General features: G+C 50.8%; 1 protein-coding gene across 1 annotated transcript in view; it reads right to left on the reverse strand.

The window, feature by feature from the left end:
* Positions 1–1,623: 1,623 nt before the first annotated feature.
* Positions 1,624–15,336, reverse strand: part of KDM2B (lysine demethylase 2B) — a 113,125-nt gene continuing 99,412 nt past the window's right edge. The window contains exons 14-23 of the mRNA XM_045534877.1: positions 12,335–12,478; positions 11,001–11,087; positions 10,565–10,825; positions 10,277–10,390; positions 9,564–9,602; positions 8,734–9,413; positions 7,953–8,116; positions 7,706–7,867; positions 6,813–7,031; positions 1,624–2,335 (exon numbers count right to left, since the gene is read on the reverse strand). Of these exons, the coding sequence (XP_045390833.1) occupies positions 2,154–2,335; positions 6,813–7,031; positions 7,706–7,867; positions 7,953–8,116; positions 8,734–9,413; positions 9,564–9,602; positions 10,277–10,390; positions 10,565–10,825; positions 11,001–11,087; positions 12,335–12,478 (2,052 nt within the window). The 3' untranslated portion in view covers positions 1,624–2,153. The remainder of the gene's footprint in view (positions 2,336–6,812; positions 7,032–7,705; positions 7,868–7,952; positions 8,117–8,733; positions 9,414–9,563; positions 9,603–10,276; positions 10,391–10,564; positions 10,826–11,000; positions 11,088–12,334; positions 12,479–15,336) is intronic.

Consider the following 15,336-nt stretch of genomic DNA (forward strand, 5'->3'; position numbering starts at 1 on the left):
TGCAAGAATTGTTCACCAGAAAACCATGATTACCCTTAAAGCAATTCTCAAGACGACGACTTTACTGGACAGCAGGGTTAACTGTCCCCCATCTCCAGAGAACACCGCCAAGAGAACAAACTTTACCTTTCGTTGTGTGTTGAACGATCAGGCCCGGAAAGGGAAGCCACATTTTTGTAAATAAACCATGGAGTGTTAACTAATGTTAATTGAGGTAAGTGGATCCTCTCAGTTAAATTCTGGGGTACAATGGCTTCAGATATCTTCAGTTTGAGTCAGAAAGGGTCTCTGGATTTAAATCAACAGGAGACAGATCTGCATGGGATCTTTGTCCCATCTGAATAAAACCAGTTTGCTGGGGCAAATATAAAACTTAATCATTAGCAGGAAAGGCACATCCTACAGGGTCAAGGTCTTAATGTTGCTCTTGATTATTGAGGAAGTTGGTTACTTTCTGAATCCTCAGCTTCACTGTGTATGTGAATGATGTTGCTGTCTTTAAAAAAATTCTGTAATTTAAAATTACTTCTTGCTGGGTTCTGTATCTGCCACTTGGGGACGCTACCTCAGAACCAGGCATTTCCTGCAGCCACCATGGCCCAAGGCTGCTGGTGCAAGGTGGTAGCCTCTCCCCACTGGGAGGCTGAGTAAATGATACTCAGTCCCCCAAATCTGAGTAACCCTTGGGTAATGGCAAGTGGCCACAGAAATTACTTTGTACAGGTGTGGCAAGAGGCACCCAGACAGGTAAGCCACCCTGCCCCCTTAAGGAATTCTGTACCTAATTCCTACGTATGCCCATTGTTGTTGGCATAGTTCTTTCCTATTACCTTAATTAGCAAGAAACAGTTAAGATCTTTCCGAAGAAGAAAAAGGAAAGTCACATACCACGGGGCTGCTGCATTTCTCAGGTGAGTGAGAAATTGTGCTGTTTTTGGCTTTGAACAATGTATACTAACCTAGTATTGAGACTCTGACTCTAGTCCACTCCTAGAACAGAAACCCTCAAAGTTCAAGAGTGGTTTTTTTTGTACAATTGTTTATACAAATTCAACAAAGGTAAAACCGCAGCAGGGAAGGTCTAAGAAACACCACCTTACAACAATGGCACTTATAAATGCAGAACTTTACAACTAGGAAATAGCCATGTTACAAACCTAAATGAGAACTCAACTCACACTTCAAAGGAGAGAAAAAAGGAAAAAAAAGGCTATGTGGGAGCATTTATTCTACTTCTTGACTCACGGTGTAAATTAGATCTATGTAGAGTACAAGAGCTCATGCTGGAGCAAACCCTCCTGAGTGCAAAGGCTGAAGTCGAAATTTTAAAATCTGAGAAAAGTGAATTCTACATAGAGGAAACTTGGCGCAAAGTGTCTTACTTCGACTATAATTTACATTTATCCACAACATGCTCGTGTAACTTCTTGACGTACAAAGGCGGCTCTTAACTTCCAGTTAAACATGCTTTTAAGTGGAAGGTCTTAGCCCACTTTGTCAGATCTGGGCACATTTGTAGATGGGTTGTGTCAATGAAGTACAGGTTAAGTTCTCTCCTACCTTGAGGAAATCAGGAAAATTGGCAATCTCAAAACAATAAAAACACTGGTATGCATTCAAACCTTGCATAAATAACTTTTAAACAATTTGTACAAAAATAGTTCTGCATAATGTAAGATGTAACAAAACCAAACAAACAAAAAAACACAAAGTTTCAAGATGGCAGCAGATGTGGTGTGTGGTCCACTTTATCGCGACACCAAAAACCTTGGAGTTGCAAGGAATGAGGTGTCCAAAACAACACCACCAACAACAAAAACTCCTAAGCTCACGCTTCAATAAGAGAATTTCTCCAAAGTCCATCCTCCTCTCTGACGGGAATGTCTTCTTGTAAAGGCCGCCTTAGAAATGGTCCAGAAAGCAGTGCAATTACGATTCAGAAAGACCAAAGGTGTCCGGCTCACTCATCCCCAAAAGGGGTGGTTGAATGGCTTCTCCTTGCAAAGACTAGCAAAATGGAATCGTTCTGTGGTCTGTTGTTCCAAGTTCCAAATGGAAAATAAAAACCCTCTTCTTTTGTAAAGTCTTTCCCCCTCCCCGGCCCTGTGCCCTCCCCTCCCTGCCCACCCCGTATTTACATCCTTGTCCTAGGACTAACTCAGTTTTTGCAGGAGTTTTTCTTCCACTTGCCCAAACTGGACACTCACAGACATTTCGGCTATGAACTGCTCACAGCCTGCCTTGGTGACTTGCTTGCAGTACCTCAGGTCAATATGACAGATGTTTCCACAGCGTTTAAAGAAGGACAGGCACTGATCAGTGACCTTATTGCAGTCTGCAGGGAAGAGGAAACGATGTGAGGAGAGGTAAGGACCTGAAGGCCCCAGACGCTCAGCAATGGGGACAGGACAGAGCGCTCTAGCACATTCTAGCCCCTGCTGCCCTAACAAAAATGGTATTTGCTTAAAAGTTCTCCTGTTCAAATGGGGAAGGGTTTCACCCACCAATCATAAAGGTTAATATATGCTTGGAAAGCATTCAGACTGTACCAAGTGAAAATCACTTGTAATCTTAACCCACAGCTGCCTTTTTATATGTATATATTCTCACATAAATAATATATTGCTCTGCACTTATCTGCCTCTTCCCTTCAGATAAATTCCCAGGAGGGAATCTCTGGGTCAGAGCAAGGGCACCTTGGGATCCTTTTTGCTCCTGCGGGCCCCAGGCTGTGGAGTGATGCACAGCACTCGTGTGAGTGGTTTTGCCCCAGGCATGGCTAAGGGTCCACCTGCAGCCTGCTAGAAGGGCTGGGGAGCAAAAGCAGAATTTAGATGGGCCTCATCGGCAGACACGCCCTCTGTGTGTTTGTATTAATTTCTACTTTTTCTTCATACTTTTAGAACTGAATCCACAGTCAACTGGATTAAATGCCCAATTCAGCATCCGACTGAGACTCTGGGAGGGACAAATGATTCCTACTTTACTCTCTAATGGTACAAAGTTTGAGTCCTTGGCCTATCACCCCTCCTATCAACACATTCATTTCTCTATTAAATTGAGTGAGAATAAGAACCGTAAAGGCAAACTGGTGTCACACAGGAAGCCTGTGCTGTCCCCACGTCATCAGATTCCCTGCAGGGGAGGAGGTGGTGTGCAAGGAAGCACCACACAGTCACCAAGGAACTTGACCGCCTTTGTATAACCAGCCCTTTCAAACCATATCTGCGTGGGAGCACGCAGTCTTCACACAGGCCCTCGCCAGTTCTTGGATGGATAATTCAGACAACGTAAATACAACCCAGTCTCCGTAAGGCAGTAGGAATTCATGAACTCGGAACAGGGTGCTGGAAAACTGCACAACACGCACAGCCACTAACAAATGAGGCCCGGGAAGTTAGGCAGAAGACTGGGAAAGCTGATGAGGATGACAACAAAAAGGCACTTCAAAAGGTTACATCTCATTTTGTCAAAGGGCAGCTCTTAATCTTCTAATTAGTCCTATAAATAGTTACCTCCAGTGGCTGACCCTCTTTATAATCTTACTGCAAAAGTCAAACGATGGATGTTGTATCATGAAACTCCTTCAGAAAAATCATATTCCTAAAAACTCAATACTAGGTTTAAGTAGTGTAATAGGGATTTTGCCAGTATGTTAAAATATGCTTATTCCCATACTATTAGTATACTAATAGAAAAAACTTCACTGTACTATTTTTGAAAATGTTCCACTATATGAGGTATCTAAAGTAGTCAAACTCTTAGAAACTGAAAGTGGACAGTGGTTGCCAGGCGCTGGGGGCAAGGGGAACTTAGTTACTGTTAATGGATACAGAGTTTCCCCGTGGGGGGATGAAATAGCTGGGACCACGGGGGGCCAGAACTACTAGGGAGGCTGAGGAAGAAGATGCTTCAGTCTAGGAGTTCAAGACCAGCCTGGGCAACACAGCAAGACTCTTGACTCTATAAAAAATTTAAAAATTAGCTGAGTGTGGTGGCACATGCCTACAGTGCCAGCTACCCAGGAAGCTGAGGCAGGACTACCTGAGCCCTGGAATTGGAGGTTGCAGTGACCTGTGATTGTACCAGTGAACTCCAGTCTGGGCAACAGAGCAAGACTGTCTCTTAAAACAAAACAGGAATTGCATATGGTTCAACCTGCATAACATCAGAAATGAAAAACTCACGCTATGAATTATAGGATAAAGTAGGGGGAAGACTCCCAGAAATGAGAGCAAAAAGCCACAGACATGGAAAATAGAAGGGAATTAGCTGGGTGTGGTGGTGCATGCCTATAGTCCCAGCTACTCTCGAGGCTGAGGCAGGAGGAGGATTGCTTGTGCCCAAGAGTTCAAGGTTACCGGGAGCTATGATCACCGCCACTGCACTCTAGCCAGAAAAGGGAAAAGGGAAAGGATTCACCTACAGATGAACAATTGAATGGTTTTGAACTTCACCTCCGGAAGGCAGAAGACAGTGGAGCAGTCAGTACTTCTCACTTTCTGAAGCAACGTGGTTCCCAAACTAGCTTTCTGTACCCAGCTGAAATACCAACTGAATGTGGGAGTATAATCAAAACATTTTCACAGACGTGCAAGGGCTAGAAGATGTCTTCCATCCAATGTAAGGAGTAAACCAAAGAAACATAAGAGATCAAATGAGAGTGCCCAGGACAAGACAGAGACCAAGGGAATTCCAGGATGGCGATGGGAGAAAAGCCCCAGGGTGGTGGTGGCAGTGGCACGGCAGGCAGAGGCAGCCAGCCCAGATAGGAGCAGGAGTCCGGAAGGAGGAGAAGTCCAGGGCTACAAAAACTGGTCAGGGGACTGATGAGTTTGGGGGCAGGGAGGGGAGAGTATGGAGTTCTGTTGTACAGTATGCTTAGACGCTAAGCAAACAAAAAACTCTAGCAAAACAAAAACTCTAGGAAAAAAGGAAACTTGTCGTAATACACTATCTGGGTCCACTGTGACCGACAATTGCATGGTCAAAATAAGGTAAGTAATAGTGACTTAACCAAAAAATGAGAAAGTTGGAGGGAAAAAAAAAGAAGGGGGAAATGACACAACAATAATAAACGCCTGTGTTCCAGGGCAGCAAGTTGATGAATAGGAAATTGCAACACAGGTTTCCTATGTTAAAATGTGGCAGAGTAAGCAGAGAAGAAAGAGCTCAAGAGCATAAGGTGGGGCGGGGCAAGGGCCGCCCTGAGCACCCAGTAAATAGGTCTATGACGACTCAGCCTGAACAATAATAGCTGCTGGAACTGCAACTTCACTTGTCACGAGACCAGATCCTCCAAACAAGTTTAGGGATTCTGAAGCGTGTCACTTGTCATCTACTTTGTGGCACAGACTTATTGTGTCATTAACTCAACTAGTTACACTGATGGGAGGGGGAAAATTTTTTTTAAAAATCTAGAGAAGTTCAGGTATAGAGACGTGCCTTAATATACTTAACAGCTATTAGCAAGAACACAGAGCTGTGTGTACTGAGACGACAGGATGACCTCAATCTATCATGGAAAACAAAATGTAGGAGACAATTCTCGCACACACACACACCACAGGACTTCACTGCGGGAGGGGGGGTTTATCCTGACATCTCTGCTACATGTCCATAATAACTCAACTAGAATGTAACAAAAAGAGTTCATATACTATCAAGAGCTTAAAAAAGATGCCTCTTGGGCCGCAGTTCCAAGGGCGGTTCCACCGCCAGTTGCAGCTCAGGCACTGAGCCTTGCGCTGGCGTCACTGTGGCGAAGCCTCACTTCACTACAGCTCTCTCCTTTCCCTCCATGGGGTGAGACAATCCTAGCACCAAAACTTCACAAGGATGAGGAACAGCTTCCTAGGGACCTAGGTCCATCCTGTTCAAACCTCCCCTGGTATGTGGCACGGCTGACAGAAGCCGTTTATTAGGCTGCACGCGGGACGCACAGAGAGGCAAACACCTAGAGAGCACGTGAATCGATGTGGCAAAACATCATGACAGCACTGTTAAAATGTAAAATGAATGAGGTGAGGATGTCCTTTAGTACTTGGTAATTTCTAGGGGGAAAAAACCCCCCAAATTTTCTTTCTTTGCTCTTCTATCTTTTGAGTCTCATCCAAACCCGACATTGCCAATCTGGACCATCCTAAGCTTCCCATCCAAAACTGGGATGGCTGAGCTAACAACGGCAGCGCTGCCTGTGTCGGCCTCACTCACTGGACAGCAGAGCCCACGTCCTTCGGAACCAACTCCTGCTCCTCAGCAAGTGGGCAAGTGCGGCTCCTGCAGCGTGTGTGACACACAACAATAATGCAACTAACTGTAGGGTTTTCTTTTTCTCTCCAACAACAGGCCCCTTGATAGCAGGGTCACAAGGGGTACACATAACGGATGACAGCAGAGACAGAAAACAAGCTTCCGCCTGCTCATTCATTATGGGTCACAGCCCTGCTCCCTGGGGCCCCTCACCTCCCAGCCCTCTGCTGTCCCCACACCATGGCTGTCAGGCACTAGCTCAGCTGCATCCCCCTGGGAAGCTGTCGCTAGCCCGTGTTTTGGGTCAGGAACCACTGTTACGTGCTCCCACTGCTATTAGCACTATTTTTTGATAGCAATCATTATAAATCCAATAGTGACTTCTTCGTTTAGTGTGTGTTTCCCCTCTAGACTGGGCTGCCTGTCTCATTTGTTGGCATGTCCTAGCACTTGGCATTGTGACCACCTAAGTGCGGGCACACAAACAGTTTCGGCACATGTCAAACTCGCGGGCCTTCCCACCGGGTGCTGGGCAGGCTTGATGGGGGCTCCCGACTCACCTGACAGGTTGATCTCAGTTAAGGAGTCGCGGGTGGTGGTGCCAACAGCAGTGAGCAGGTTGATGGACTGGTCGGTGACGTGGTTACAGTAACTCAGGTAGAGCTTGGACAGCAGGGGCATGTGGCGGATGATGAGCCGCAGGGAGGCGTCTGTGATGTCCAGGCCTGCCAGGCGCAGCTCTACAATGTTCCGGAGCTTGCTCCGATTGTCCATCTGACCTGGGGGGGCAGGAAGGAGAGGGCAACCCGTCAACCTGACGTAGGTGATCTGGTCGTGCTGAAATGACACTCTAAAAGGCCTACCAGCCAGATGTGACACCAGATTACATTTAGCCACAAAGTACTCCTCCCCAATATCAGAACTGCAACATTTAAAAATTAGCAGATTCCATATCAGAGTTTAGATTTCTATATTCTCTTGAAAAAGCAGAAAATCTGGCGCCACATTCTACACAGCAGCAACAGGCCAGCCAGCAGGTCCCTAGGGCCTGCTCATTTAACTACTGGTGAGGAGCAAAGACCCAGGTAGCCGCTGGGTCCATCCTGGGACCTTGTCCAATGACAATGACCCTGACTGCAGCAGTCATGGAGGCCTGAAGCCAACGAAGGACAAGGTAACAGAGAAGCAGCCAGATGCACGCAGAGCCCCCAGGAGAGTCTCCATGTGCGGAAGAGCCTCTGGCTCATCCTGGATCCCCTCTGTGCCTGAAGCTCACTGAGCACAGAGTGGCAGGGACTCATCCCTGTGTCCTCCAGGGAGGGGATGAGGCCTTAGAAGGCTGGAGGACAGATGCACCAGCTGGGGTCTGTGGTCAAATCCAGATCCAACAGCGCGGCTCCGTCACCCTACTCCACATGACCCCCTTGGGCACAGCTCCACCCTGGCAACGCACCTGGCCTGTTATCCGTGGGTGGGGACAGGAGATCCCGCATCTGGGCATCCTTTAGTCCTTCTACCCACTGGACATCCAGGGTCCGGAGCAAAGGACAACTGGAGCTACAGAGAGCCGAGACCGCAATCCATGAGCAGCCCGACAGCACCAAGTCTCGGAGCCCTGGGGGACAGAGAAAAGGGTGTGGTCACGCAATGGCCCCCAACCACCACCACTATACACTGGGGGTCCCTGGCCCAGGGCTGACCAGGCAAGCGGTTGATGAGCCAGCTCAGCTGCTTCTTGGAGATGTTGGTCCAGCTGAGGTCGAGGGAGACGGGCTGCCGCCGGATGATGCCACTCAGCATCAGAGGCGTGATGGACTTGCAGTGGTTCAAGTCAATGCGGGTCCACAACCGCTTATCGCAGCACCTGGGGGATGGGCCCAGTAGGGGACATCATCAGAGGAGGGGGCTCACTTCGGGAGCCCCTGCACAGCTGTAACTCCCCCCACCTACCAACCTCCGAGGATGCCCCTTAACTCAGCCCTCTGGACCCATCTGTTTAGTGCCCATCCTGTCCACATGCGGGCACTTGCTCTCCGCCAAGCATTTACCGTGGGCTTGTCATGGCCTCCGGGCCTGCACCTCCACCCAGCCCGAGAGGCCGGCCTCACGCCTGGGCACACACGAGCGTCAAGAACAGCCGAGGCCACAAGGCTCGTAAATATCAAGCTGGGATTAAAGTCAGTGACAGGCACCCGTGCTCTTCCCCTAGGCTAACTCTCTGAAGACGAAAGCTCATTGGGTCCTTAATGCACCTTCCGGGGAGCTAAATCAGGAAGCAAAACAGGGTCTCCTCCTCTGACAAGACCAGACTGAGAGGACCGCAAGAGCCACCAGGAAGTATCTACAGAGCACAATTAAGCAGCACTGGGGCTTAGAAGGGAAGAGTCTCATGAGTGATTCCAGTGGGGACGTGGCATGCACAGGCCACCCCCAGTGCAGCCTGAGCCCTAACCTAGTGCCCGACACGGGGCTGCCCCTCACCAGCGGTTCCAGGTCCTGCAGACCCGCATGCAGACACACAGGTCTTGGTGGCTGAGGTAGCTGAAGACGGCCATCCACACCTCCCTGTGCATGACATGCGCGGCCCCATCGTCCAGGGGCAGCGAGTCGGGCGGGGGGCTGATGGGGGGTGGCCGGATCACATGGCGCTCCATCTGGATGCACCTGGGTGGGGACACGGAGGGTGGGGGCCGGGAGATGACCCGGGGCGGGCTGCGCACGCCAGGCCCCAGCTGGTGCCGCAGCTCCCGGGGGGTGCCGTTGAGCCCCTTGCTGAAGCGGTGGGGGCGCTCGCAGAGGCCCAGGGGCCGCTTGGGCTCCTCGTTCTCGCTCTCAGGCTCCGACTTGATGGGCTGGTGGTTCTCGTTGGCCAGGCTGCTCTCCGTCTTCTGGATCTCGTGGTTGAGCTCCTTGCTCAGCTCCTTGCTCAGCTCCTTGTTGGGAAGCCGCCGCTTCCGGCGCATCTTCACCTTCTTCTTCTCCTCCGGCCCCTCGGCCCCCTCAGTGCTGGGCCCGGCCGTGGGTGAGCTGGAGCGCGAGTGGTCGCTCTCCCTGGCCTTGGGGGGCGCCTCGGGCAGATCGTCCTCTGGCTCCTGCTTGAAGCGCCGGAGCGGCTTGTTGGCCAGTGCCATGCGGTCCTCCGCGTTCTTCCAGGAGCGCCGCTGTGTGCGAGGGAGGAGGGAGAGCAGGTCAGCCTCTAGGGCTCAGGGCTGCGCCCACCCAAGGCCTCCCGCCCCTCTACCGTGGGACCGTGGCCCAGGCAGCTCTGACCACTCTGGCCCGGGGTACAGGGAGGGAGGCAAAGACAGTACCTTTTTCCTGAAAAGCTTATCTTCTTTGCCAGGTTTTAGCTGTCACAGGAAAGAAAGGATATGGAGCTTGCTCCCGGGGCTTACGGAATTTGGTCCCCTCTACCCCACCATGAGCCCACGGTCTCTAGAGTAGGGGCTAGAGGGACGCCTTCCCCATGAATGCCACCTCCTTCACGTCTGACTGACAGACGGGTGGGCCCTGCCTGCTGCTTTCAAGAAAGAAGCTGGAAGGAAGTAGCGGACTATGGTCGAATTGTTCCCATCCAACTGACCTCCCATCCAGGACAGACCAGAGAACAGCAGCCACTCATTCAAATCAGCCCTGGCTCTGGGAGCCGGTTCTGGAGCACAGGCCTGTGGCCATTCCCAGCCAAGCTGGAAGAGCCGGAGCTGGGAGAAGAGACTCCAGGCGCCACCCTGTGGCTGGTGAGGGCAAGGCCAGTGGGCGGAGCAGGGCCACCAGGATCCTCTGACGTTCCGGGACTCAGATTCCCAGCGCTTCCATCCCAAGATCCCAACCCACCAAGGCTCTGGTCACAGAGCTTCCCAGGCCCTGCGCCAGAACCATGAACCACAGCTCTAGGCCAAGACCTGGGAAGCGGCACCTTGGGAGAGTCAGCAGCAGTTGGAGGACCAGTGGGGCAGGGCAGGGGACAGCGAGGGCCTCGCAAGACCCCAGGGCCTGGGGTGGGGTGGGGGCGACGTGGGAGCACCTGCTGCTGGAAGTGAGTGAGACTGGATCTCCACCAAGGGCTGAGGCTGCTGCCTAGAGGGGGCCTCGGCGAGAGGTGAGAGGAGGAACCGGGGGACGTTTGAAGCGTCGAGGCCTAAAGGGGATGGGAAGAGGAGTGACTTGGTCTTCCCCTCCTTGCTTTGGGCCGGGCTCTCAGGACTTGGATGACCTGCTCCGGGCAGCTAGAGGCCCATCCCCACCCCCTGCCCCCGCCCCCAGGACCAGCCAGGCCACCCCCTCAGCCACCCAGCCCCCTCCCGGTCCGTACTCGCTTGCGGCCACTCAGCTCTTGGGGCTTCTCATATTTCCGCTTCCTCCTCAGGTGCACGTCGTCAGACCTTCTGCGCAGGATGCCATCCGGGGGCACCTTCTTGGGGTGCTCGTCCGACCTGCGCCTGGGAGCCTCCTCACACTCGCCCCTCCGCTTGGCAGGCTCCTGGCCGTCCTTGATGTCCCGGTTCATCTTCTGCTCCTTGAGCAGGGAGCCGGGCAGATTGGAGGCGTACTTAAAGCCAGGGCCACGCTTTTGCTTGTAGGCCAAAAAGAGAGAAGGAACAAACCAACTGTATATCTTTGGCCGTGCCCTGCCCGCCCCCAGGCCCGCAGCACCCCACCTGCCTGACACTCAGGGAGAGGCTGGTCCTGGCAAGGCCCAGGCCCGCCCCGCTCCCGGCTGGCCCTGGGACTTGGAGCCCGGCACTCACTTTCCCGGTCTTGCCGGCGTGGTTACACTTCGGACACTCCCAGCAGTTTGGAAGCTCGTCGTTGACCACACCCTCTGACTCCTTAATCTGTGAGGGACACACTGGGACTCAGCAAGCAGGGAAGGGCAGAGGGAAGGGGCCGCCCGGGCACGGGGTCTCTGGAGGTGTCTGCCAGAAACATCAACACCCCCTTCCTGATGGCACGTCCATCCCATCTCCAGCCTAAAGAATACAGAGCTGCCAAGAGCTGGTGGAGACAGGTGGCTCTGCAGTCGGGCCGGGGTTCAAATGCTCAACCTCTGCCTCCCAGTGACAGTCTCTGCGGGCCAGTGCCCTTGTCCATAAAACGGAGTCAACGTATCCATCTCACTGGTGATTTGCAAAACTTCAATGAGATGACCCAGGTAAAGCTATGAGCTCAGAGCCTGGCACACAGAAAGGACCTTCCAGAGAACTCTATGGGTGCCAGGTGTGAATGAGTCAGTGACGCGGCTGTCACCGCCCACACAGAGCACATGAACTGGGAAAGAGAGACAAATAACCAAGCAATTGAAACGAGAGGGAAGGGCTGACTTCCAAGCCAAGGCCATGACAGCACCGCCTCTGGAGTGGCGTGTTTGCCTGCGACTGTCATGGGGGAGTGAGGGTCCAAACTCCCACGACCTCTGCTGAGGGAAAGTGGTCGCCTCACAGCTGGACTATCATTCTGGGCAGCCCCCCCAGATCTCTGTGAGACACACACAGACATGCAGGCTCCGACCCCGGGGCCGATGGGCACAGCACAGGCGGGCACAGCGCAGCGTCACCCAGGAGAAGGTAGCCCTGCCCTGGGCACACCGAAGGAACAGGTTCCCGGCGCAAACGAACAGGAATGCAACCACCTGTTGTCTCAGGCTCTGCCCTCCCCGGCCTAGGCCCTGTTCTCTCAGAAGCCCAGAGCCAGGGCTCTAGCCAGCAGCCCCGCCACCTGGAGTCTCTCCCTCTGGCCCAAGTGCAAACACGCAGCCCATGTTTTCTGTCTGCCGAGACTCTGGGAACCCTCCACAGTTCTGACGTCCTGGGTGTGTGTGGGGAGGGTGCCATATGTTCCTTCCCTCAAAGATACTGGGCGTCTGAGCTGCTCTAGACCTCTGCTTCCTGCCCTGGGCTCATGACTCGACACAAGGAGCACCCAGACTCAGGTTCCCCAGGAATTTACCATGCCACTTGCGTCCCACCGCCTCAGCAGCAGTATCCAGGGAGGGAGCCTTACCCCACCCCTCGGCGTCAGCACCACCGGAGGCCCTGGGGTGGGGTGTCAAGCAGCACAGCCAGGGCCCCCAGGGGCTGCTCACCTTAAGGCATCCAGGGTGGATGATTTCATTGCAGATGGAGCACTCCATGAGCATGAGGTTAAACTTGCCTTCTTCCTCTTCCACTGTGTCTTCCTTCCCCGCCTCGCCACACACGAGGCACACAGCGGTGTGGGGCAGCACTGGCTGGGAGCCGGGAGAGCACAGACAGGTCAGCCAGGGTGGGAAGGACAGACCGGGGGCCTGTCAGGAGATGTCAGAAAACTGGCCCAGGCAGAGTCAGTCACTCATTCATTCAAATACTTATCAGGCTACTACCCTGATGTACCAGATGCTATGCTAAGTGCTGGGAATACAGCAATGAACAAGACAGCTCGAAATCTCTGCACCTCCCTGAGCTTACAGTTCAGCAGAGGGATGCAGACAAAATGAAGAACAGAGCACACTAGACGGAGATGAGGCCCAGGGCCAGGGGAGGGATAGAAGGGGAGATCAGTTAAACGTGGAGGTCAGGAAAGGCCTCATATTTGGAAAAGACCTGCAAGAGCTGGGTGTGTGCCCAGCCGAGATCCACGTGGGGCTGAGGCTCCACCTCACCAGTGGGTCAAAGGATACCCCACAGACTCTGGGCTCCCCAAGACCTTTACAGAGAGGTCTATGAGGTCAATACTATCTTCAGAATAGCAGTAAGACATTATTTGCCTTTTGCACGGTGTTGATATTCGCACTGGTGGGTGAAATTCCTGGCCCCTTAGCACTCGTCAAGGCTCACCAAGTATACCAGCGGTCAGGGGCTGACTCATGCCCACTTTCATTTAAGAATGTCTTTAATGAAGCAGCAGAAATTATTAATTTTATGAAAACCTAGACCCTTGAGTACATACCCTTTTCACATTCTGTGTGACAAAATAGGAAGTATGCACCGGCCGGGCATGGTGGCTCACGCCTGTAATCCTAGCACTCTGGGAGGCCCGGGCGGGTGGATCATTTGAGCTCTGGAGTTCAAGACCAGCCTGAGCAAAAGCGAGACCCCGTGTCTACTAAAAAAATAGAAAGAAATTATCTGGACAACTAAAAATATATATAGAAAAAATTAGCCAGGCATGGTGGCACATGCCTGTAGTCCTAGCTACTCGGGAGGCTGAGGCAGGAGGATTGTTTGAGGTTGCAGTGAGGTAGGCTGACGCCACAGCACTCTAGCCCAGGCAACAGAGTGAGACTCTGTCTCAAAAAAATAACAATTAAAAAAAAAAAAGGAAGTATGCACCAAGCACTTTTGCACATTGAAGGATGATGGTTATCGAAGGAAAGGCCCTTGTGACTAAGTTGTGAGCTAAACTGGCCACGTTCTACACAGAGCGTTTTACTTGAAAGAATGACTGATAAAAACCCTGTGGGTACTGACATATTTTCGTGAAGAAGCATGCCTGTCATTTCTAGAAAAATAACTGATGGCGGCTGGGCGCCGTGGCTCACACCTATAATCCTAGCACTCTGGGAGGCTGAGGTAGGAGGATCTCTTGAGCTCAGGAGTTCGAGCCCAGTCTGAGCAAAAGCGAGACCCCGTCTCTACTAAAAAAATAGAAAGAAATTAGCTGGACAACTAAACATATAGAAAAAATTAGCTGGGCATGGTGGCGCATGCCTGTAGCCCCAGCTACTTGGGAGGCTGAGGCAGGAGGATCGCTTGAGCCCAGGAGTTTGAGGTTGCTGTGAGCTAGGCTGACGCCGTGGCACTCTAGCCCAGGCAACAAAGTAAGACTCTGTCTCAAAAAAACCCCCCAAAAACCAAAAAAATAAACTGATAGCATTTGTTGCAAATGATGAAATTCAAGTTGTTTTTTCAGTATTTTAAGAAAAATTGTTTTAGTTGTTTGTGTATGTGCGCGCGCGCGTGCTCAACTCCAAGTCAACACCAACAGCAGCTAAAAATTTTGAGTTTTTGAATAAAAATTAGACTTTTGGAAAACTCAACAAGCCACCAGAAACTGGATGGCTTCCCAATACTGAAAGATTTTTCTGACCAGATCAGTGGTGATATTAACAAATATGATTCTTAAAAAAATACTGTATAATGTCGTGTGCCAATATTTAGAAAATCTGCCTAACTCAGGAAGCCAGTATTTTCCAAACGACCAAAGCACGATGTTACAACATCATGCTTGAGCAAATGAGCTATTCAAAGGGCAAGACAGACTGATGACTTTTAATGTAACAGTATGAAAAGTTCATTGATACAGTTTCAGATTCCACATTGCAACTAACCTTTCAGAAATTGCCCCCTGTTGAGTTCTGGTCAAGTATCAGAATATCCATGGTTTTCTAAAAAGGCTATTAAAATACCCTCTTCTCTTTTCCAACCACTATGTATCTGTGTCAGACCAATTTTCCATACTCCCTCCCTCCAAATCATCACAACAGATGAAATATCCAGGGTCTTTTCTAATGAACCAGACATATAAGAGATTTACAAAAACATAAAATAATGCTATTCTTACTAATTATTTTTGTTTTAGAAAATGTAGTTATTTCTCATTAAAACGTTATTTCTATTAACATGTAATATGTTTCTTGTTATTTTTTAAATGAATTTTAATTTTAAAAAAAATTCCCCAGTTTTAATTTCTAATACACTAAATATTAATAGCCCACATAAATGAAAGCTCCTTGGGGTCCTCATAATCTGTAAGAGCAGAAAGGGGTCCCAAGACCACAAAATTTGAGAACTGACATACCTGACCATAAAGCCTCCAAGGACAGGGTCAGGTCAGCCTTACTCTCCCTGTGCCCGCCCCACCCTCGCAGCGCTGATGTAGTCAGTACCAGTATACAGAGAAAGCATACAGCCAATTTTTAGTAAACTTCTGAGGAGCTTCAAGTAAGCTGGGAGATACACTTCACTGGTAAGAGAAAAACACTTCATCAAATGGCACAAACAGGTAAAAGAGTCCCATTCATTCAACAAACACCTAATGAACATCTGCTACAGCCTAAAACCAGGTCCTGAGTGGTACAAGGAGTGAGGAAGACAGCTGTCCCCTTGA

This window comes from Lemur catta, chromosome 21 (assembly GCF_020740605.2).
Source record: "Lemur catta isolate mLemCat1 chromosome 21, mLemCat1.pri, whole genome shotgun sequence".
Taxonomy (NCBI): Eukaryota; Metazoa; Chordata; class Mammalia; order Primates; family Lemuridae; genus Lemur; species Lemur catta.